This window comes from Delphinapterus leucas, chromosome X, assembly GCF_059928025.1.
Source record: "Delphinapterus leucas isolate spDelLeu-1000000601 "Yukka" chromosome X, BTC_Dleu_Yukka2, whole genome shotgun sequence".
In the NCBI taxonomy this organism is placed as follows: Eukaryota; Metazoa; Chordata; class Mammalia; order Artiodactyla; family Monodontidae; genus Delphinapterus; species Delphinapterus leucas.
Genome location: NC_143150.1, coordinates 40,414,261 through 40,439,782, shown reverse-complemented (window position 1 = coordinate 40,439,782; position 25,522 = coordinate 40,414,261). Strand labels below are relative to the sequence as shown.

At 38.1% G+C, this 25,522-nt stretch overlaps 2 protein-coding genes across 9 annotated transcripts in view; both read left to right on the top strand.

Moving 5' to 3' along the window:
* Nucleotides 1-2,700, top strand: part of RNF128 (ring finger protein 128) — a 98,392-nt gene extending 95,692 nt beyond the window's left edge. For both annotated transcript variants that reach the window (XM_022566418.3, XM_022566417.2), the window contains exon 7: nucleotides 1,273-2,700. In XM_022566418.3, coding sequence (XP_022422126.1) covers nucleotides 1,273-1,406 — 134 coding nt within the window. In that variant the 3' untranslated portion in view covers nucleotides 1,407-2,700. The remainder of the gene's footprint in view (nucleotides 1-1,272) is intronic.
* A 6,646-nt stretch (nucleotides 2,701-9,346) lies between these two features.
* TBC1D8B (TBC1 domain family member 8B) overlaps nucleotides 9,347-25,522 on the top strand; it is an 86,023-nt gene continuing 69,847 nt past the window's right edge. For 5 of the 7 annotated variants that reach the window (XR_016391300.1, XM_089904230.1, XM_089904228.1 and 2 more), the window contains exon 1: nucleotides 9,651-25,399. Coding sequence is in view for 5 of the 7 variants with exons in the window: in XM_089904230.1 (XP_089760356.1) it covers nucleotides 25,267-25,399 (133 nt within the window). In the remaining 2 variants the exon portion in view is untranslated. The other 2 variants (XM_022566412.2, XM_089904231.1) reach the window with 2 other exon arrangements.

Below are 25,522 nucleotides of genomic sequence, written 5' to 3'. Positions count from 1 at the left end.
TTGGTCATTGGGAACTCCCTCAAGTTGGTTTGTTTTCTTTCAACATGCCCCATCATTTTTTTTTTTTAGGTTTTGAAGGCCATAGGTCTTTGTTGCTTTTGGTTGTTTTCTCTTCCAACCTCTTAAGAATGAAAAAAACACTCTTAGCTATGGAGTTGGCTTGCAAGCTATAGTTTGCTGATCCCTAGGCTAGAATCTAGATTAATCTTGCACTTTCCTTGTCCTAGCCCTGGAATCAGTTATTTCTACAGGGGGTGGGGGCTTTTATTGGAGAACAGTACCTCGAAATCAAGATCTGGGCACTAGGTATGCTCATTGCTATTGGGGTGTCATTGCTATTAGCCCTTTCAAGGAACAACGCTAGGAAATATGTGTATGTACTCACACAAATATACACACACATCTACATTCACCTATCTATCTGAAGAACTGCTAGTTCATACTGATATTTCTGATTCCAGTCCAATACCACAGAGTTTATTCTAGCCTTCCCCTTTGTAACTCCTTTGTAACTCCTTTCTCTGACATTGAGAAACCTGGTTGTTATTATCCACAATATATTTACTTATTTGTTCAATCCTAAAGTACACCTAAGTTTCAACATTGCTAACACACCCCTGTGAAAAACAGTTTCACTAAACAGTGTAGTTCTTTGGTTTTAGCCTTATAGGATATAGTCAAAGTATCATTTTCCAAAGTTACTTAGGTTAGTTCTTTTCTTTCCCACTCTCTTTGGGATGATTATATATTTCATCTGTAATATAATTATATTCACTTGTTACTATTTGCATTCCATTTTGGGGACTCCTGCCCCCCCCACAACTTCCTGGTTGATTTTTTTTAGTCATTCTGCCTGTCTGTCTGTCTGTCTGTCTCTCTCTCTCTCTCTCTCTCTCTCTATCTATCTATTTATCTATCTATATATCTATGCACAGCATAGGTAATTTTTTAAAGTGCCCAGGTGATTGAAGTGTGATTTAAGAGCTATTACATTTAGAATAGAGAAGTGGAAGATATAACTTTGCTCTTAAGGATGCTATAATCTAGGTACAAGTAAGCACACGTGTGAATCAATAAAATTGTAATTGTAAATTAAAATAATGCCTTATGTGCTTTATGTAAGGCAGCACAAATCATATTAAAGGAACAGGGAATGAGCGTAAGAATCAGGGTATGATGGAATTAGATAAGTAAGCCTTCTTAGACGTGTGTTGAATTTTGTCTTAAAGAAGAGAGGGGTGAAATCATCCTAAAATTACCATTTCTTTAAAGATGAAAATCTACAGCTGGTAAACCATGAAGCAAGTTCCATGGCAGTGGATGTTGTCCCTCATGTTGACAACCCAACCTTTGAAGAAGATGAAACTCCTGATCGAGAGACTGCTGTTCGAGAAATTAAATCATAAAATCTGTGTCAATAGAAAACTTGAACCTTTAGTAATAACAGAACTGCCAATCAGGGCCTAGTTTGCTATTAATGAACTAGAATAACTTAATAAGAATGATACTGAAAGTGATGAGATGACTAATATTATGCTATAGTTAAATGACTTAAAATATTTAACCTATTAACTTTTTCCACAAACTCATTATATAATGTTTTTCATAGGCAAGTTTCCTCTCAATAGTGTAGCAACATTTTTAAACATTCAAAACTCTTGTCAAGTAGTCATGTTTTCCATTTATAACAATTTTCTTATAAAAACATGTTGCTTTTAAAATGTGGAGTAGCTGTAATCACTTTATTTTATGATAGTATCTTAATTACAAATAATACTACTTTAGCTTGGGCTATATGTGTCAGGGTTTTTCTCCAGGTGCTTATATTGATCTGGAATTGTAATGTAAAAAACAATGCAAACTTAGGCTAGTACTTCATGAAATGTCTATTTAAGCTACATTAAGTTGATAGAACAAGATTAAAGCAAAATATTCATTTTAACTATTTTTTGTTTTTAAAATTAGGCTAAATGTACTTCATATGAGTGTCAAGCATAGTTTATCAGAGAATATGGACTGGACTGGATTGATTGGTATATTAGTGACACCAATTTGACAAAAGATGATAGACAAAAACTGTACTTACAGAAACACTGTATAACTATTTCTCAAACTTTACTTATGGGACTTTCAAAAGCAGAGTATATAAATCATCATACTATTTGAAAATGATTATGAATAAGTCACACAAAAATTGGTAATTGATCTTTGTGTATGAATTTGTCTACAGAAATTACTCTGTAGAAAATATTTTCCAAACAATGTTGACTTTGAAAATTGAGTTTACATTTTACCTAAATGGGCTAAAATAACATTAGGTAAACTAAAATTCTGTCCATGTAGCTATAAATTTTGTGAATGCATTTTCTTGGTGTTTGAAAAAGAATTGGGGGAGGGGGAGAATTCCAGGTGCCTTAATAAAAAGTTTGAAGCTTCATCCACCAAAGTTAAATAGAGCTATTATTAAAATGCACTTTACTTCTATTCTCTGTGGCTTATCTTTGGTTTTAGAGTTTTGTTTCCAGTACACATTCCAGCAGAATTTAGGCAAAAGCAGAATAGACATGTATTTTTGTTGGGTAAATGTAGAATGGATGAAACCATTGCATTCTTGTACACTGATTTGAAATGCTGTAAATATGTCCCGATTTGTATTGATTCTCTTTAAATATAAAATGTAAATAAAATATTCCAATAAAAGTTTGTGTTTGGTGTTTAGTTATCATATGCTAACTTTTAATATATTCTTGGATTTAGGAGGGAAAAAGGTTTAATGTAAATGGTCATTGATATATTTGATCAATAAAAACTAAAACTTTACATTTACATATTTCACTACATAGAGAGGAACTGCTGCCACTATAATATAACTGAACCTACCATGAATTATATTTAAATGTCAGCAAGGTAAATAATGAGGTTGACCACTGATAATATAAGGTTAGAAAAAGACCATGATGTCAGTCCATCTTTATACGACCCAAGACATAAGGCCGTTTCATTGCTTTAAAGTTACCTTTTCCTTCAGCCTTCTCTTTGGCAGTATCATTCTTGGGATGCTGTTAATGAGTTAAATGAATCTCTTTATTTTGCCAAACATGTTAAGAATAAACAAACAGTTGCTTGTAACACTTCAGAACCATGATTATCAAACCAGTCTTCTGTGGCAATATGCCAAATGTACGTGTGTGTGATGCCACACAATAAAGTTGGCCTATATTCTTAGAAAATAAATCATTTCAAGCTTTGTGGGGTTTCTTCTGGGGAGGCATTTATAACTTTTTAAATTTTTAATAGCTGTATTGACATATAATTTATATACCAAAAATTTACCCATTGTAAATGTATGGTTCCAAGATGCCTCGCAAATGTATATAGAGTTGTGCGATTATTATCACCACAATCAAATTGAGAACATTTCATCACCCCAGAAGGTCCCCTCATATCCATTTGCACTCAGTTTCTGCTCCCATTCCTAGCCCCAGGCAACCACCAATCAGCTTTCTGTCTCTATGGATTTGCCTATTCTGGACATTACATTTAAATGGAATCATACAAGATATGGCCTTTTGTGACTGGCTTCTTCCACTTGGAATAATATTTTCAAGGTTCATCCATGTTGAAGCATGCAACAGTACTTCATTCTTTTTCATTGCTGAATAATATTCCATTGTACAGGTATTCCATATTTGGTTATCCATTCATCAGTTAACGAACACTCAGATCGTTACCACTTTTTGGCCATTATGGATAATGCTGCTATGAACATTCATGTACAAGTCTTTGTGTAGATGTATGCTTTCAGTTCTCTTGGGTATATGCAAAGGAGAGGAATTACATGTCACTTGTGAACTTTCTTCCTGGTATTATCTTTTGATAAGAAAAAAGATTTGGAGCAATAGACTTTATTATTTTCACATGGTCAAAATATAAGCTGGTTCCTTTAACAGTGGCAGTAGATGTATTTGTATGTATAGGTAGTCTCCAACTTAAGAAGGAGGGGTTTTCTGAGAGTTCATTTGTAGGTTTAGTAGAAATCAGGTTGTATTATCTTATAAGTAAGAATACACATGGTTCCCAGGTAAATCAGTAAAAATACACTTAAAAATACAACTGGAATGCTAGGAACAATTCTTTTCCTCCCTCCCTCTGGTTTTGGTTCATTTACTAAATATTTTAGTTATGTTCTATAATATCTGGATCAACTTTATCACCTTAGGTTATAAAAATTTTCCTTACTCATTGTATCTTCTGTTTGGAGTGGATTTTTAAAATATCTTTAAACATATTAAACAATATAAAATTTACATACTACTTAATGTAATGAACTTAAAAGAAGTTCATTATTATGGGGGACACTTTGACCACCAGAGAAAAATGTTCATTATCTTCTACCTTAGAGGCAATTCAGTGAAAAGTTTGAAAACCACTACTCACTAGTTCTTAACTTTTTTTCCTCCAGAAACATACAATCTCATGAATGTGAGACACTTATGGACATACCATTTTTGATGGTTAGAGTAGTAGTATATATAAATTGAGTTTAGCATGTATAGTTAGTGGCAATTTCTCTTCCAAATAACATCCCAGTTCTGAACCACTGCCTTAGAAAATTTTAATAGGCATGTCCTGATAGAAACTTTAAAAAAAAAGCAATTCAGTCATCCAAAATTCATTAATAGAGCTTATTTTTTAAAAGATGCCTATTAGCTCTTAATGGAAACATGATTACCCCCAATTTGTTGTGAAGTTTGATTTTCAAATATCTAATTTGCTTTCAATTAGTGCATCTAAAACTTTAATGTGCCTACAAATTACCTGGGGATCTTGTTAAAATGGCACACTCTGATTCTAAGGTCTGGAATAGGTTCTGAGATTCTGAATTTCTAGCAAGCTCCTGGGTGATGCAGATGTTGCCGGTCCAGAGTCTGTATTTTGAGTACTACAGCTTTATATGGCTCTCCTCTAGAATCTTACTGCTCCTAAGCCTGCTGCAGACTGTAAAATATCAACTAAGCTTGTGAAATTCATTTCAAATAAGAATCCAGTGGAATCTTGAGTGACAGCCTCAGCCTTTCCATGGCACAGGTTTGGAGTTGCGATTTGGGGTTTCCTAGTACCTTTTCACGTAGGTGTTTGAGACTATGATTTAGAAGGCTGAGTCAGCTGGAAGACTGACCTCTGGATAAATGAGGTATTATTCATCTCTGCGTGGTATATCATTGTGTCCATAAATACGTGGCTTGGATAAATCAGAAAACAAGCATGGGAGTAGACAGATGAATTGGGAAGCTATTATTATAGTGCCGCAGGAAAGTGATGTGAGGCTTATCTGAAGAGATAATAGGAGGATGGGATGGACTTTTGAAAAAAAACGTAGAGGGGTGTGTGTGTGTGTGTGTGTGTGTGTGTGTGTGTGTGACAGTGGAGGTGGTGGGAGTAAGATGTTTAAGACTATTCCATAACACAGCAACCATACTGGTTGATTGTAAAGCAACCATACTCCAATAAAAGTTAATTTAAAAAAAAGCCTATTCTAAGGTTCCTTACATGCACCCCAATGTTCATAGCAGCACTATTTACAATAGCCAAGATGCGGAAGCAACCTAGGTGTCCATCAACAGATGAATGGATAAAGAAGATGTAGTATATATATACAATGGAATATTACCCAGCCAGCGCAATCCAAAAATGGGCAGAAGACCTAAATAGACGTTTCTCCAAAGAAGATATACAGACTGCCAACAAATACATGAAAGGATGCTCAACATCATTAATCATTAGAGAAATGCAAATCAAAACTACAGTGAGATATCATCTCACACCAGTCAGAATGACCATCATCAAAAAATCTAGAAACAGTAAATGCTGGAGAGGAAGTGGAGAAAAGGGAACACTCTTGCACTGCTTGTGGGAATGTGAATTGGTACAGCCACTATGGATAACAGTATGGAGGTTCCTTAAAAAACTACAAATAGAACTACCATATGACCCAGCAATCCCACTACTGGGCATATACCCTGAGAAAACCATCATTCAAAAAGAGTCATGTACCACAATGTTCATTGCAGCTCTATTTACAATAGCCCGGAGATGGAAACAACCTAAGTGTCCATCATCGGATGAATGGATAAAGAAAATGTGGCACATATATACAATGGAATATTACTCAGCCATAAAAAGAAACGAAATTGAGCTATTTGTAATGAGGTGGATGGACCTAGAGTCTGTCATACAGAGTGAAGTAAGCCAGAAAGAAAGACAAATACCGTATGCTAACACATATATATGGAATTTAAGAAAAAAAAAATGTCATGAAGAATCTAGGGGTAAGACAGGAATAAAGACACAGACCTACTAGAGAATGGACTTGAGGATATGGGGAGGGGGAAGGGTAAGCTGTGACAAAGCGGCGAGAGAGAGGCATGGACATATATACACTACCAAACGTAAGGTAGATAGCTAGTGGGAAGCAGCCGCATAGCACAGGGAGATCAGCTCTGTGCTTTGTGACCGCCTGGAGGGGTGGGATAGGGAGGGTGGGAGGGAGGCAGACTCAAGAGGGAAGAGATATGGGAACATATGTATATGTATAACTGATTCATTTTGTTATAAAGCAGAAACTAACACACCATTGTAAAGCAATTATACTCCAATAAAGATGTAAATAAAAATCAAAAGGAAAAAAAAGAATGAAATAATGCCATTTGCAGCAACATGGATGGACCTAGAGAATATCATACTAAGTGAAGTCAGACAAAGACAAATATTATATGATATTACTTGTATGTGGAATCTATAAAATACAAATGAATCTATTTACAAAACAGAAACAGATTCACAGACATAGAAAACAAACCTCCTAAAGGGGAAAGGGGGGGCAGATAAATTAGGTGTGTGGGGATAACAGGTACACACTACTATATATTAAATAGATAAGCAACAAGTATTTACTGTATAACACAGGGAACAATGTTCAATATCTTGTAAGAACCTATAATGGAAAATTATCTATATATGTATAACTGAATCTGCTGTACACCTGAAACTAACACAATATTGTAAATTAACTATACTTCATTTTTTTAAATGTAGGAAATAAAAGACTATTCCAAGGTTCTTAGCTTGAGCATGTTGGTAAACAGTGGTGCTCTGAACTATGAGAAGCTGGTAGAAGAAACAACTTTGGGCAGGGAGGATATTAGAAAAATAAATTTGGCTTTGGACATGTTGCCTTGAGGTAGCTATAAACGATATGTCATGGTTTGTAGTCAGACAAATCCAGGTTCAAATCCCAGCTCTGCCGTTTATTTAGTTATGTGATCTTAGGCAAGTTACTTAACTTCTCTGAGCCTCCTGTTCATCTGCAAATTAAGGTTGTAAAAAATGTACAAACTTATTAATGAGGGTTAAATGACTATCCGTATATACAGTCATAGATAGATATAGATAGATATTACCAGCACAGTACCAGCAGTGATATCCATGGCAGTTTGTAATTCCTGTCCTTCGTCCCTAAAAACAATGTACATTAACATAAACAATCGAATAGAGTGACATGCTCTGCTCTTTTAAGGCACTTTCAGAAAAATACTTTTATTTGTAAAAGCTTGAAATATAGTGCATGACCAAGCCAAAACTATATCACAGGAGTAATTTAAAAGTGTTTTATTTACATAATCAGTGAAATGTTTTACTACAGCGGGAGCTCGCTAAATGCCCCCCGCTCTAAGCCAAAAGCGGGTCCGATTCTATAACAGGGAGCATGTGGGTGTATCTGAATGGAGTTGCGCAGTAACGAGGCATAGGAACCATCCAGTTCTGCACAGCCCTTGCTACAACTCTTAAAGTTTAAGGATATTGGAAAAGAATGTGGTTTGATGAGGAAGGAAATAAAAAGGGGAAGGAAAGGTATCAGTAAAAATAAAGAAGGAAGATACATTTGCCACATTTACTGATCTTTCACCAGGAAGATAAGAAATTATCTTCCTTAATACACATCCAAATTAGGATGGCTTTTCCCAAGGATACATTGCAGTTTGGGCTGTGGGAAGACTGCCTCTTCCCACCCTGTCCGGAAAGCTGCCTTCGGACAAACGACTGCGTTTGAGAGAATCCCAAATTGACCTTTTTCTCACCTCCAAGAAAAATCCCTGCTCGTAGCGCACGCCTGACTTCTTTGGGCTGGCCCACATTTTGCGAGGGTTAAGACACAGACGCAACTCCAAGGCAGAATTCTTTGGCTCCACAACTAGGCATCCGGGTGTGCCCCACCCCATTTTTTAAAAAAAGCCAGATCCTTGAGGCTTCATTCTCAAAATAGCTTGCCAAGAGCCCCTTGTTTTTTGTAGACTGGCTCCCAACTCCTTCCTTCCTATAAACGTGTTTTCGCTTTTAGTGCACTCTTTAATTCTGGTGGGCTTAGTTATCGCAGTAAATAAAAACGTCCCTCAAGTAATTTCTCACTATGATGTCTCACAAACCACTGACCTCATTCACCTTAGTGTTTAAGCAGCTGCGTATCGTTGTCAAGGTACAAAGAGGTGCAGCTTGCCCTGAAAGGGATTTTTTTTTTTCTTAAAGAGTTTAAGAAAGAAAAAAAATCGCTCATAAATTGTTTATATCCAGTAAAGCAAAGTTGGATGACATTTTCTGTGGCTGATTACAACAGTTAAATAGAACAAATCTGGGAAGGGAGGAGCGCTGCGTAAACAGCACTGTGTGGCTTCTGGAGATTTTATATTCTTATTGTACACGCGGAAAGAGCTTAATCTAAGGAAGATTCTCAATCAGACAAGGGATCGTATCAAACTCCACTTACTGTGTGACCTTGGATAAGTCACCGAACCCGACTGCGCATTTGTTTATTTATGTGCCAGTTGGGGAATGAGATATGCTTCGTGAGACTTCTGCCAGGATTATGTGAGACATTGTGTGAAATCTCTTTTGTACGTAAGAGCTCATTAAACGTTAGTTGCAGCTACTGCTCCTTCCCAGAATGGCCGTTCGTTACTCCCAAATTCCGGAAACTGTTTTCGACAGTTTAACACCCTTGGCTGTAAAAGGATGAGAAGAAACAACACTTCTATACCCGGGCTCACTTATTTGCTAGAAAACGCTTTAAACTTTCGATAGGCAAAATCCACTTAACTGGTGGCGGGACCCGCTTTGAAAGCACCCCAACCCAGTTCTCTCCCCAGTGGATTGTGGGAAGTGTAGTCCCGAGCTCCAGGTGCTTCGAGTACAGAAAAGCGGGGAGTAAACTACAACTCCCAGAAGGGAAAGGAACGGGACTATTTCCCAGTCGGGCGGTAGCGCTGTGGGAGGGAATTGGCAGTCTTGCTGCCTACGTGGGAGAGAAGGGAGGGTTGGGGGAAGTGTGGAAAAGCAGAACCAGAGCGGCTGCCGCCTGAGGCAGATTTGGTGGGAGAAGTAGAGGGGAGGAAACGGGTGGAGGGGTGAGGTGAGGAGGGCATCTGGGTCGCTGCTTCCGGGCGGCATAAAGTTCTTCGCGATGTGGCTGAAGCCCGAGGAAGTGCTCCTGAAAAATGCGCTGAAGCTGTGGCTGATGGAAAGGTCCAACGATTACTTCGTGCTGCAGCGGCGTCGGGGCTACCGGGAGGAAGGCGGCGGGGGGCTCACAGGTAAGCTTTGGCCATCCCCCTCACCCCCTCGCCTCTGGGCCATGTTCGCTGGTACTTAAAAGGTGTTGAGGGACACAGTCGTCGCCGCCCGCCGCCCGATCCTAAACCCTGGGCGGGGGTGGGTACTAGGGTTCTTCTCCCGCCACCACCTTTCCTTCGCCCTCACTGAATCCTGAGAACGCCTCCCTGGACCAGCAGTCGATCTTTGGGTGGAACGGGGAAAGGGAGGAGGGGTTCCTTCTGAAGCCAAGGAAGAATCTGAGGTAAAGGAAGTGTTCTTTCTGAGGCAGAGTACCTGCCCTGTCGCTTTCCATGGGGGAGGGGGCTGGTAACGAGCGTTAGACGTGGCAGGTCGCATTTAGTCTGGTGACCCGGGCCAGTTCGCAGTTGTGCACTTAACTTTTTTCACAAGCCTCCCAGCCCCTCCCCTGCCCCCCATCGGTAACAGCCACGCTGGGGGTGGGAGGTGTAATTGTGTGGGAGGAGGGATGATGAGGAAAAAGGGAGGAGCTCCAATCCTGTCTCGAGGAGTAGGCATCAAATGAGAGGTTAGGGAGTCACGGGGAGGGTCCGAGTGCGGGGGAGGGTGAGGGGTAGGTCTCAGAATTGCTGAACCCTCCGATTTATCATCTTTCACTTTGTCTCCAAGTTTTCAATCCTTGGGATCCCCTCTCAAAGTAACCTTCGTAATTCATTTCTCTCTGGAGGAAAGAGAGAAATGCCCTTTCTTTCAAAACCAAGGTTGTAAGCAAACCAGTTAAACAAACGGAAGTTTCTCTTCCCGCCTAATCTATCCTGCCTTCACTTCTTTGATTTACAAATCAAGAACTCTGTCTGGGTCTAGTGTTTAAAGCCTCCAAGGAGTTTTGGTCTGAGACCTGTCGTCTTGGGCAGGGGCATGCAAACTTTTGGTCATTGGGAGACCAGAGCTCTTTATCGTGACAACTTCTAGTTTGGTATTGTGGCCTTGAAGTGATGAACCAGACTTAATTCAGCAGCGAGATTGAACGGGAAGAGGGAAGAGTCCCAAAACCTTCATGTTAGTCCCATCCTAATCTCCTGTTGAATTACATTCGACAAATTCTTTCATTTATTCAATCCGAAGAGCCTACTATGTGCCACATGGAATGCTAGGGTACAAAGATAATTAACATTCAGTTCCCTGCCTTCGAAGTGCTCTTAATCTGGCAGAGGGTCGGGTTTGGGGGAAGTAACCAGCAAACCAGGCAAATTATAATTATAACCCGTTAACTACTAAACCAGGCAAATTGTAATTAGAACCAAATAACTGAAGGGTTGGGTAAAGATTCATGGAGGAGGTGACATTGCTTTTTCTCTTCTGGTAAATGGTGTCTACCTCAGAGATGAGAGGATAAAATGAAAGTTAACAGGAGCCAAATCAATGTGTTTTGTTAAGATGGTGATGAACATGTGCTGTTATTTCCTTTTTTTCCCAAGACCCCAGCAGTGTGGAGAGAATTTTGAGGTTCTATGGGACATTTAAAAAAAAATCTTGCATGACCTATTCATCCTATCCAGCGTCTGAAAAAGCTCTCTTGAAAATGTGGCAACAAAAATTGCCTGATTAAACTTCACATTTTGTCGTTTTCTCATTCTCAAAAATTACCAGTGTTATTTTGCAGAGGAGTCTTTCCATTTATTAGATGTATATGTTTACCAGATTAAAACTTGAGAATCAATGGTCATAATTACCCAGTGACAATTCACCCACTTGAGTCCGTTGAGAACAGATCAGAATATATTTAAAACAGATTTTCCAGCCCAGTGTTACAGCACAATATTTTGGTTCCCCATAATCTTACTTTACCAGAATTTTTCTGGTACTCCTGGCCTCATCTACCAAAGAAGTGTATTTCACTTTGTTACAACTACTGTGTTCCTGAAAATTAATAAGTAAATCAGCTTTTTGAGAATCAAATCACTGTTATGTAGTAGTAAATGTTTTTTTACTGTTGCAAATTTTCTTTATATAATCACTCCTTGCTTTCTGTGTTTGGTTTTTCATTTGACATAGTTTTTTTTTTTTTTTTTTTTTTGCCACGCGGCTTGTGGGATCTTAGTTCCCTGACCAGGGGTTGAACCTGGGCCCTCGGCAGTGAGAGCTCGGGAGTTGTAACCACTGGACCTCGAGGGGATTCCTTTGACATGCTTTCTTAGAGCGTGGATCAGTTGCACCAGTTTCTTATCTCTATCCTACCCACTCCCATTTACTCTAGCCCCATTTCTTTAGAATAAGAGAGTGTTTATCTGAAGAAATAAACCAAGATTTCTTTTTTTTTAAAATAAATTTATTTATTTTTGGCTGTGTTGGGTCTTCGTTGCTGCACGTGGGCTTTCTCTAGTTGCGGCGAGCGGGGGCTACTCTTCCTTGTGGTGCGCGGACTTCTCATTGCAGTGGCTTCTCTTGTTGCGGAGCACCAGCTCTAGGTGTGCGGGCTTCAGTAGTTGTAGCAGGCGGGCTCAGCAGTCATCGCTCGCAGGCTCCAGAGCACAGGCTCAGTAGTTGTGGCGCACGGGCTTTGTTGCTCCGCGGCATGTGGGATCTTCCCGGACCAGGGCTCGAACCCGTGTCTCCCGCATTGGCAGGCAGACTCTTAACCACTGCGCCACCAGGGAAGCCCTAAACCAAGATTTCTGCCACACATGTATGTTGAGAACAGCCACAGCCCCATTTTGTGGTTAGTTCGTATCTCTGCATGTTTGCTTTATCTGTTGTATTGTCAAGATGCTTGAAATTACCACATGAGAGCTACCACTATATTTCGTGTAAATTAAACAAAATGGATCAGAATGGAGCAAAGAGGTGTTTTTAAGGTTCGTTTGGTTCTTTGTGGTCCAGAGCAAAAGTGTGCTGATTTTCATGGCTGCTCGATTACTGTATTCTTACTTAAAATCGTGAAGCCAAAAGCTTTGATGTGCTTTACCACAAATCCACATTTGGATTAGCTCTCACGGGAGTTTGACTGTGTGCCAGCATAAGCTTGCCTTTGTCCATTTTGTTTGCTAAAATCCAATGTTACGTGCTCCCCCTTTAAGATATTCGTTTATATATTTTTTAATGAAGAAAAGATAATGACCATCTAGAAATGTTAATAGTTGTACTTTCTTTAAGATTTCATTTCTTGGCCATGTGATAATTGGCAATAAGCACCAGCAATGTAATGACTTTAGCTGTGGATTTGGTGAAGTTAGTTGACTCTTTTTTTTTTCTTTCATTCTAATAATGGAATTGGAGCAACAGAGAACCCTAGGATGGTTTTAGCAAGAGACTAATTTGGAAGTTAGAGTTCTTAAATCCTTTTCTAAATTTCTGAAACACTTCTAGTGGATATCTGGTAGATTACTTACCATTTGCCTGACTGTATCTTACTTAATTGTCCTGGTTCACAGCAGGGTGGAATATCTTGTGAAAATTTTTGTTATACATAAGATTATTTTTCAGATAAAGTGATCTGTACTTTATTACTTCTCATTTAGAGAAGTAATTCACCCTTCTGTAACTGTATTTTTGCAGTTACCTTGCATTATTCCTTGTTCCTCCTGTCTGATAAGTGTGATGACTTTTCTCTGGCACCTAAATTTATCACCTGGCTTTATGTAATTAAAAATAATTTATGCATATTTGGCTTATTAAGCACAAATGAACAATTTGCTCTGCTTGGCAGATGGGAGCTACTACATGAGTGAAATTATGGGGCTACATTCTATTAAGTATTCTAGTGTATGGGACTTAGGAAGGTCTGCCAATTAGGAAGCTTTAATTTAGATAGTTTGTCGAGAGTATTTTGCTCTTGAATCTTCCATATCTGAACAGTGTAAGCAGGTCTTGTGTGTTGGATTGACAGCCTCCCTCAATAGGCCTCTTTTTTTGTGATGTAGAACAAGACTAAGAAATAAAACATGAAAATGGAGGATGTTTCCTTATCTGTTCTTTCATCTTGGCATCATTACTTTGAAATTAAACCATCTGTAAAAACTAGAACATGGTAATGTTTGAAATGAGCTTTCCATTTCAAAATGTTTTATGATATTTATATAAACTTAATAAATCACTATGTGAGTTATCATAATTAATAAACACATACATAAAAAACAATAAGGTAGCCTTTTAAAAAAGTTGTTAATGACCATCCCTCAAAAATACAAGGCTTTTCTCTCCTTTTTCCCTACCCCGAGCTCAAGGACCAAACTCTGAAAATGTTCTCAGTTTTCCTTGGCAAAATATCCCTGCATTCCATGCTCACAAAGGAACCATCTGGTAAAATTTTGGCCTCCCAGGTACCTCATTACTGGGACCAGGGTGCACAAATGGTGGCCTTGACATTTCATTTTACATAAGGAAAGATCAACCCTCCCCCACCACACATACACTGTAAATTAATAAATATAATTTTGGCTTATTAAAGAGAAAATCCCATAGGGCAACCCCTAGGGAGGCAAATCACACTGTATGCTCTGCTCCTTTTTTCCATCCCTGGAACCTGGATCCCTGTGAAATCAAGCAAACAATTGCCTTTAAAGATTTCCTAGAATGATAAAGGACAGCTTTGTAGGAGGTTTTGACATATGAAGGATGGTCAGTGTCACCAATTTTTCTAGGTAGTAATGGAAGGATTATTATTTTTTTTGGTAGGGATACATCTATATTATTATCTGTCTAAAACATTAATTATGCTTACAACTGAATTTTTTTAACATCTTTATTGGAGTATAATTGCTTTACAATGTTGTATTAGTTTCCGCTGTACAACAAAGTGAATCAGTTATACGTATACATATATCCCCATATCCCCTCCCTCTTGTGTCTCCCTCCCACCCTCCCTATCCCACCCCTCTGGTGGTCACAAAGCACCGAGTTGATCTCCCTGTGCTATGTGGCTGCTTCCCACTAGCTATCTACCTTACATTTGGTAGTGTATATATGTCCATGCCTCTCTCTCACTTTGTCCCAGCTCACCCTTCCCCCTCCCGTGTCCTCAAGTCCATTCTCTAGTAGGTCTGCATCTTTATTCCTATCCTGCCCCCAGGTTCTTCATGACCATTTTTTTTTTAGATTCCATATATATGTGTTAGCATATGATATTTGTTTTTCTCTTTCTGACTTACTTCACTCTGTATGACAGACTCTAGGTCCATCCACCTCACTACAAACAACTCAATTTTGTTTCTTTTTACGGCTGAGTAATATTCCATTGTATATATGTGCCACAACTTCTTTATCTATTCATCTGTTGATGGACACTTAGGTTGCTTCCATGTCCTGGCTATTGTAAATAGAGCTGCAATGAACATTTTGGTACATGACTCTTTTTGAATGATGGTTTTCTCAGGGTATATGCCCAGTAGTGGGATTGCTGGGTCATATGGTAGTTCTATTTTAGTCTTTTAAGGAACCTCCATACTGTTCTCCATAGTGGCCGTACCAGTTTACATTCCCACCAACAGTGTAAGAGGGTTCCCTTTTCTCCACACCCTCTCCAGCATTTATTGTTTATAGATTTTTTATGATGGCCATTCTGACTGGTGTGAGGTGATACCTCATTGTAGTTTTGATTTGCATTTCTCTAATGATTAGTGATGTTGAGCATCCTTTCATGTGTTTGTTGGCAATCTATATATCTTCTTTGGAGAAATGTCTATTTAGGTCTTCTGCCCATTTTTGGATTGGGTTGTTTGTTTTTTGATATTGAGCATCATGAGTTGCTTGTATATTTTGGAGATTAATCCTTTGTCAGTTGCTTCATTTGCAAATATTTTCTCCCATTCTGAGGGTTGTCTTTTCGTCTTGTTTGTGGTTTCCTTTTGCTGTGCAAAAGCTTTTAAGTTTCATTAGGTTCCATTTGTTTATTTTTATTTCCGTTTCTCTAGGAGGTGGGTCAGAAAGGATCTTGCTGTGATTTATGTCATAGAGTGCTCTGCCTATGTTTTCCTCTAAGAGTTTGATAGTTTCTGGCCTTACATTTAGGTCTTTAATCCATTTTGAGTTTATTTTTGTGTATGGTGTTAGGGAGTGTTCTAATTTCATTCTTTTATATGTAGCTGTCCAGTTTTCCCAGCACCACTTATTGAAGAGGCTGTCTTTTCTCCATTGTATATTTTTGCCTTCTTTATCAAAGGTAAGGTGACCATATGTGTGTGGGTTTATCTCTGGGCTTTCTATCCTGTTCCATTGGAAGGATTGTTGACTGCATGCCTATAAGCTTTGGGCCTTTCTTCAGATACCTGGTAATACACTGCTCTCTCTCCCTTTCCCTTCCCCTGCTTGCTGCTGGGGTCTTTCCTCCCTGAAGCATAGGCTGGAAACCACCACTCCAGTTTACCTTAGGGTCCTGAATCCTCAATCCTCAAGAGTTACGTTAAAGTAATAATGATGTAGATTGTATGCAATTAGGTTGGTTTCTTTTCTTTCTTTCTTTTCTTTTTTTTTTGTTAAGATATTGGAGATTTATAATGTAAGTAGGAAATTAATATTTGCTGTCAAGTAGATGTCGTTCTAATGAAAAGAGAATCAAGACTTAAAAGTGTTGATACTGACCATCCTTCATTTTTCAAAACCTACAGAGTTGTTCTTTATTATATCATTCAAAGAGATCTTTAAAGATAATTTTTTACTTGATTTCACCTGTATCAAAATGTCCCAGGGAGGGAACTGAGCACAGTGTGATTTGCCCTCCCCAGGGGTTACCCTATGAGATTTTTAAAAATAAGTCAACTACAAGCTAAAATCCACAAATGCTTGAATACACCACCTAGTCCAGTGATTCTACCTACCCCATTCACCCTGCTTCCTTTATCTTCCCTGTTTCTTTAATATTTTTATGTGTCTATTCAGTTGTAATTGTTTTACAAAGGCTTTGTTTTGTCATTTGTAAAATGGGAACAAAACTTATTTTCCCTATCTCATGGCATTGTTATGTGAGTCAAATGAGTTTTGAAACCTTCGAGCAACTATATAGACATTTGAAGTTCATTTATCTATTAATGAAGGTACAAGATGTTAAGTGCCATTTTCTTTACCGAAGACCAAATGAGGATCTATATTTGTACCATTTTCCCTAGTAATTACTTTTCCCATGTTGTATATAGAAATTGATTTGGAGTAGTAACATTGAGTATATACAATATGCAGTGATATCACTACAAAATCAAAACACTGATAGTTAATCACTCAAGAATTTTGATATGATAATGACTATGCATCTATGGGTTTTTTGGTGGTTTTTTGGCCGCATGGCTTCTGGGATCTTAGTTCCCCAACCAGGGATTGAACCCGGGCCCTCGGCGGTGAGAGCGCAGAGTAATAACCACTGGACCACTAGGGAATTCCTGCATCTATGGTTTTTAATCAAAATAATATACAGCAATTAGAATAAAATAGCAGGACAGAATTTCTTTTTGACCTACAATTTCTCCAAACCCAGAAGTTCTCAAACAGTGCTTCTGTAGATACAAGTATAAGCATCACTTGTCTTAGTGGTATTGAAGAGTATGTATAACTTTAGTTATCTTAGTTACAGTTTTCAAAACATAATACTTGAAGAAGAAATAATGATTCAGCTGGTGAGAGCCCGTGTTTCTGGTGGACAGTTGTGGAAGGAGTATAGATGTAAAGTAAGCTAAAAATTAATAAAATAAAGGGCACTATAAAGTTTACCATGTTGCTGTACAGCTATGACATGGATTTTATATTACCTTGATGTTAGAAAATCTTCCCAGTTTTTCACCTTTTGCTGCTGTCATATGAGCACAACAGGTAAGAGTAAATCCTAAATGTGATGTTACAAGATACATTCATTCAACAGATAATTACCTAGTGTCTTCTAAAAATCGAGCACTGTTTTAGGTGCTAGAGATAACAGCAGTGAGCAGAGCAAAATCCCCATTCTCATGGGGCTAACATTTTTGTTGAGGGAGGCAAATAAACAAATAATATATGGCTGGTGGCAGTAAAGGATATGAAGAAAAATAAAGTAAGGTATAGTAATAGAGAGGGGAGGGGATTGGTATTTTAGATAAATTTGGTGTAGGAACACTTCTTTAAGGTAACCTATGCGCAGCGACCAGAGGGACTAGAGTATATGAGCCAAGCAGGTTTTTGGGAGCAGAGTGAATATACATAGTTCTGTCTGGGAATTTCACTGTGAAGGGAAGCAGAGAAATGGGTAGTAGCTGGCTACTGCCCTGGGTGTTGGGTATACAGTGATGAATAAAACAGAAATAGTTTCTACCCCCACAGACTTTATAATCTGGTGGGACAGACAAACAATAAACAAGTAAGCAAGCAAAAAACGTAATTATTGAGGTAGTCAGTAATAACATCAGCCTGGTTTGAGTGGCTTATAAATAGTCATGCATGAGAAGTATTTGAAACTCCCAAAGCAATTTTCCAGGACCAGATCTGGTGTAAAGTATGCTTATCTAATGTCCTGTTAAATGATACAAAGATTTCCTAAAAGCAGTGATTAATAACAATAGGTGGTATTCTGGTGGCAGAATCCCAGTGTGACATCTGTGGAGCAACTTGCCAAAAGCCAGTTTGGATTGTTTTTTAAAATTAAATCAGCCATCTCTCAGCACCAACAATATCTGGGCTGTGGTTTGGTAGAGAGAACTGGGGAGGACATTCTAAGTGGGAGGAATAATATGGTAGTGAAAAAGCAAAAGATGGAAGTTGTTGGGGACACAGCAAGTACTCCAGATTCATTTATTTGTGGTTGAAAATATGAGACTCAAGATATAGTGCCCTTAGCAACCAGAAAGGTTGTTGAAGAGCAATGTCCTCATCTATAGAAGAGGAAAACGCGGAAAACCAGAGAGAGAATATCAAAGGGACCTGAGAATTAAACCTTTGTTGTTTTTTGTCTCCACTGCCATTTCAATTCCCGCCTAGATGGTCTTGTTTTTTCCTCTCTCACTCCAGTATAAAAAAGTGAGTTTTAATCATTAGTTCTTCTCTTGTTTTAAACTAACCAAAATCATGGGGCCAGCTTTAGTTCTTTTAAATAATGATTTTAAAGCACTGTGCTATGTATGAGTTTTCATTTGCTGCCACACGTGCTTTTTGCTTTGCACCTGGGAATTCAGATGTTGTATTTTTAAAAATTTTCTGAGGGCTACTCATTTTGTACAGTGATGCATAAGTCTTGAAGTGTATTAAGGTGCTGTAAATAAAGATGGTAACAATTCTCATATTTCTCTATGTTTTAATCTTTAGAAGTATAGCTGGATTCGATTAATAATTCATGTATGCTTTTTTATCCCCATGACACTGTAATCTGCCATTTATGTCATCAGTTACTTACCTTTAAAAAATTCTAAATCCTTTAATGAAACAAAAATTTCAGTTAGGGAAGGAAAGGAGAGCTTAGGTATATCTAGTTTTCAAGTAAATGTCTTTAAAAAAGTGAAGGGAGAGGGAAAACAGGACAAAAGAGTTATTTTTATTAACAGTTTTCCAAAGCTCTTAGTGTAAAGTTGGCAGCTTTCAAAATGTCAGCTGTGGCTATTGGATAGTTGTAAAATAAGCATTCACAGTCTTGTTTTAAGGACTTAGAACTGGCAGCAAAAGCAGTAGAAACAGGAAAACCTACAACCTCTACTGAGAACACTACTTTCTCCTATTTGAATGTATTTCCTACTAAGAGTGCTGTCATTTTACTAATTAGTTTGTTCATCAACTTTTAATGAACTTGAGATTATAAAAAATTCAGTAAAGGTGTACTTGTTTGACTTTGTAAATACGGCAACTTAAGGCAAGATACAGAATCCACTATAAAGTTCCAGTAATCATTTCTATGGCCCCAAATTATAATCTAACATTTTACTTAGAATGGAAATTAAATCTTGTTTGTATTAGGAAGTTCATTTTAATGACTTCTGTAGCTAGAGCAGTGTTGCCTTACACAGTGTCCTCAATCTACTTTACAAGCAGAAAGAGCCACTTGTCAAATGAAAGTGTACTAAACTAGCACATTGATAATGAGTACCATCTTCAAGCTTTGGCTCTTTTATAGTGGCCCTTCCTCCAACACTCAGCTCTTGGTCCTACTTGTTCATCATTATCATTAACCTAATATAAAAAAGAAATGTTTATCAAATTTGCAGGTGTCTGAAAATGGAAAGGGACAGTTAATACCATAGATCAGTTTTCTCAACACTGGCCGTAGATTCAACTGAGAACCTTTTAAACAAACTAAATGACACTGGAATATTTATGGGTAAAATGATATGATATCTGGGATTTACTTTAAAATACTCTAGGAGGGATTAATGATAGAAGATTGGCAAAATGTTGATAATTATTGAAGTTATGTGATGGGCACATAGAAGTTTTAGTTTATTATTCTGTTTTTGAAAATTTTTATAATACAAAGTTAAGGAAAAAACAGAATACCCGGGCCCTGTCCCAGATGAATTAAATTAGAATCTCCAGGCTTTAGTAATTTTAAAAGTCGAGCTTGAGGAGTTTTTAAAAGTCCTCCAAATGATTCAAATTTGCAGTTAGGGTTGAGAATCACTATCATAGAAGGTAAAATCAAGATTCAGATAGAACTTGACAAGTTAGAATGCTCAGTTAAAATCAGTGAGCTAAAAGTTATCATAGGTAAATGTAAACTGCATTTAGGTTTTTTAAAAAATCAGCTGTACAGGACAGAGAATACCTAGGTTGGTGCTTATGTTTGTGAAGAAGATCACAGTGGATTGGTTGATCACAAGCTTAGTATGATAATAATATGACATAGGGACTGAAAAAGCTGGTATGATCTTTGACAGCATTAATAGAACCATGTAGCCCACAATATAAAAAGCCTGCATTTGTTCAGATCTTACCTGGTATTCAGGTTTGAGTGACACATTTCATAAGAGACTTTGACAAATAGGTGTGTTAAGAGAATGATAGAAGAAATAATAAGAGTTCCAGACAATCTCATGCAACAAACTGGTGAAAGAACTAGGTATATTTTAAGGTAGGCGAGAAGAATAAGCAAGGGGAGACAAGGTAACTATAATAATACTTGAAGACCCATCATATTGAATAGAGCATATGTTTTGTGTTACCCCAAAGTTGCAAGGAAGTATTGAATAGCATTTTATTTATCCTAAGAAAGACCTTCCTTTTTCTTTTTTTTAAGTGTATAAGAAATACCTTCATTTTTCTATCTTAAGGGCTAAAAAATGTTCATTGTAAAAATTTCAGAAAATATGTGTAGGTGTAAAAAAGAAAATAATGATCACCCATCATCCTGCTGCCTGGAGATAACCACTATAACTAGGATTGGCTACCTAATGTGTGTGGCCCAGTGCAAAATGAAAATGCAGGGCTCTTTGTTCAAAAATTTAGAATTTTAAGATGGGTGACGGTAGCGTATTAAAGCAAGCACAGGGCCCTTCCGAGCATGAGGCCTTAATGGACAGGCCACAAGCTCATAAAGCCAGCCCTGATTATAACATCTGGATATATACAATTCACCCTTGAGCAACATGGGGTTTGAACTGTGCAGGTCCACTTATATGTGGGGTTTTTTTCTCCAGTAAATACAACAGTACTACATGATCTGCGGTTGGTTGAACCCGAGGATGTAGAACCGCAGATAAGGAGGGCCGACTATGAAGTTATACGCAGATTTTTGACTGTGTGGCGGTTACCTCCCCTAACCCCTGTGTTGTTCAAGGGTCAACCATAAAATATTTTAGAAATAACTTTCTAATTAGTAGAAATTCCCACCAATGCAATAGGCTGCCTTGGGAGAACTCTGGAGTTTACAGGAAAAAGCCAGGCTTTCTATCAGGGATACCATAGAACAGACGAATGTATGGGTAGTTGTACTACATGACATGCTAGGGTGTTTTTCATCTCTGACATCAGTGATGCTCTATCTCTATCCATCCAAATAACTGGTTCATGAACAATAATCATTACCTGTAAATTGCCTATTTTTTAAAATCACAGAACCTTGCTTTTTTTGTTATCTTGCTGTGTCATTTAATAAAGTATTTCACATCACTTATGGTGATGAGTTTCCTTAAGAAGTTTGTTGCTACTTATATGTCAGGATGCTACCAAAACCACATAGACCTTTAATAGGGTCTAGAACATTGATACCTTACTCAGTTATAGACATTCAAAGAATGATTTGAATTTCTTGATATTTTTATATCTCTTGTTCTGTCATGCAGCTGAGAGACCGTATCTATTCTGTTCCCAATTTAATATTGCTATAGAACTTCCCATATGTAGGCTGATTCATGACCTTGGATATTCAGGCTGTCAGATGATAAACCTCTGTGTGTATGGAAAGGCAACCCAAAGTTGTCTGCTTGTTTTCTTGTACTTTTAGAACCCAGACACTGGCACATATTAATTCCTAAATGACTTGCAGGGACTTGATGATGATTATAGCTTAATGCGCTGGAAGACTTCCCCAAGTGACTAGAAATGTATTCTAGCACTAGCTTCCAAATTATTTGTTGCATGATTTTACACTAACTGCCTGATTTAAAGCACTTACAAAAACCGAACAATTTCCTTTCTACGTAGCGTAAAGCACTTATAATCTTGCAGACATTTCTGTTGCAAAAAAATGACCTTTCCTGCCAGTGGTTTTGACCACTTTGTCTGTCCCCAGTCTCAAACTTTCTATCAAAGAGCTAATTGTTATTGTTACTCAGGAATGATTATCTGTGGCCTCTCCTTTCCTTTCTACCTCCTCACACATCCACACTCCCACTGTTAACTTTCAGCTGAGCCAAACTTTTCTTTACCTCTTTGTTCTTTTTCTCATTCTTCTAATACTGCTTTTTCTAGGATATATAAAGAAGAAAATAGAATTTGAGCTACTTTTATTTAAAATGTGGTAAACATGAAATAAATGATTTTCCTCGCAAATTTGAAAAAAAATTTTTGAAAGCTTTTTTAGATCTTAAATTCTTGGAAGCCAAATCCAGCAGCTTTAACAGTGCCGTGTTTAATGAATGCTTTTGTTTGAACTCCTTTATTTTGACAGTTTTGTCAAGGTATTGCATGTTTATTTATATAAACAGACATTCATACACTTGATTCCATTTTTTCAACCTGAAGATAGTTACCTCTTTTGGTTGTTTTTTACTACCACTCTTTTATCTATTTTAGTATTTTCACTTTCCCATCTTCAAACTGAGAACATCCTCCTTTTTTCCATTTCCCGAATAATTTCAATTACATTGCTCTGAAGAAGCCAGCTGCATATGTTTAGCTCCCACGTTTATTTCTTTTTTTTTTAAAGACTTAAAAAAATTTTATTTATTTATTTATTTATTTATTGGCTGTGTTGGGTCCTAGTTTCTGTGCGAGGGCTTTCTCTAGTTGCGGCGAGCGGGGGCCACTCTTCATCGCGGTGTGTGGGCCTCTCACTGTCGCGGCCTCTCTTGTTGCGGAGCACAGGCTCCAGACGCGCAGACTCAGTAGTTGTGGCTCACGGGCCCAGTCGCTCCACGGCATGTGGGATCCTCCCAGACCAGGGCTCGAACCCGTGTCCCCTGCATTGGCAGGCAGATTTTCAACCACTGCACCATCAGGGAAGCCCCCACGTTTATTTCTTTATCTTTCACCAACTTCCACTTTTCTTACCTTATCCTTGATCTCTTAGCCAGATCTCCAATTTCTTACCCTTTTTCACTCTGAAAGTGATAGATTTTGCCTTTTATCTTCAAGCTCTTCAGTAATTCCCTCATTATTAGTTGATATATAATCACTTCCTCTGTCTCTTCTCTTCATTCCCATTCTCTCTTCCCTGGTACTGTCTCTTTCATAATATTTGTTTGGATGTTCATATTTCTTTTTCTTAGTCTTCAATTCATATTAAAGCTTTTTCATATCAGATAATTTCTTTTTTTATGCAAACTTTACTTATTTATTATGTTTGCCTGCGTTGTCTTAGTTGCGGCATGCGGGCTCTTCCTTGCGGTGCGCGGGCGTCTCTCCAGTTGTGGCGTGCAGGCTCCAGAGGGCATGGGCTCTAGTTTGTGGCAGGCGGGTTCTCAGTAGTTGTGGCACGTGGGCTTAGTTGCCCCACGGTATGTGGGATCTTAGTTCCCCGACCAGGGATCGAACCAGCGTCCTCTGAATTGCAAGACAGATTCTTAACCACTGGACCACCAGGGAAGTCCAGATAATTTCTTCTTTCTATAATCTGCACGTGTTGTGATTGCCAAAATCTTTCTTGATACTTGGCCTCCACTATCAAAACCCTCTGTAAGATTGCTAATTGATGTTATGCTGCATTTGTGACCCCTATTTTTACTTTTTACCAATTCCTACATCTACTTTCGCACCCTTTTTTTTCAGCTGAGCCAAATTTCTCTTTATTTCTTTGCTCTATCTCCTAGTCTTCTAATTTACCTCCTTCTATGCTTATAATAACTTCCTACCTCACATCTGCCAACCTACCTATCTTCTCATTCAAAGCTTGCTTGAAGTCTTAACTCCTTTTAAGTGGGTAAAGATAGGAAAATAGCCAAAGGCCTGTTTTATAATTGATTTATTTTTTCTAAGTCTATATGCTAAATAAAAGAGGAATGCCTCATAAAGTAAAACAAACACTCAACCAATCAAAGCTTCCAGAAAAGGAAGGTAAATTTATGTACTTCAGCCATCTCACTGATACAGTTAAGTCAACAAATTTTGCTCCTGTTGTGTCCAGCAATATGTTGAAAGTTAGGGATACAAACCCAGAGGTAGAAGACATGGTTATTGTCCCCAGAGAACTAATAATCTAGATAAGGAGGTAAGATAAATACACATGAAGCACTTAGAAAGTAGTTGTAATAACTAGCCTAATAATCAGAATTCTAGGTTGTGTCATATAGACTTTAAGTGCCATAAGTAATCAGACAAAAGGGAAGGCATAATTGCTTGGGGTTGCCAGTGAGGATTTCATAGGGGAATTGGGTCTTGAAGAAAATGTAGAATTTGGATTAGCCAGACTGGGCTACAAGACTTGCGTTAGCATTTCTAGGTTAAAAAGAGACTTGCTTAGCAAAGACTTTAAGGGAGAAATTAGTTGTTTAAGAAAACAGCGAACTTTATTCTAGGGAGGAGTAGGAAATATCAGATAATTAAATTGAAAAAGCTAAATGATCAAAGCCTTGAATTCCAAATTGAGAAATTAAATGTTAAAAAGAAATTCCCCTTACTTAGGCATTTTAATTAATCAAGGTTTTTTATCTTGTTTAAATATCCATTGTTTTCTTATAATAGTATTAGCTAACACTGAGTCTTTTGCTATGTGCTAAGCATTGTGCTAAGTGTTTTATGTGTAATAATAACTCATTTCATCTTTACAACAACCTTTTGTGGTGGGCTCCATTTTTACCCCCTTATTTTACAAATGAGGATGAAGAAAACGTAATTACAACTGGCTCAAGTTGACACAAGTAAGTACCAGAGCCAGGATTCAAACCTAGGTAATCTCTGGTACCAGAATCTACATTCTTTTGTTTTGTTTTGTTTTGTTTTTTTGCGGTACACGGGCCTCTCACTGTTGTGGCCTCTCCCGTTGCAGAGCACAGGCTCCGGACGCGCAGGCCCAGCGGCCATGGCTCACGGGCCCAGCCGCTGCGCGGCATGTGGGATCCTCCCAGACCGGGGCACGAACCTGTGTCCCCTGCATCGGCAGGCAAACTCTCAACCACTGTGCCACCAGGGAAACCCCAGAATCTACATTCTTATCTGCTCTATACACAACCTCGTAAAGGAGGTAAATAAGTGCTGCAAATATATCATGAGGTTTAGACAACTGAACCTGACTTATTCTTTTATTGAAAGATAATATTTTCAAGAACTACTGACATTGGAGCAGCGTAATCTCTTCATTCTGAGT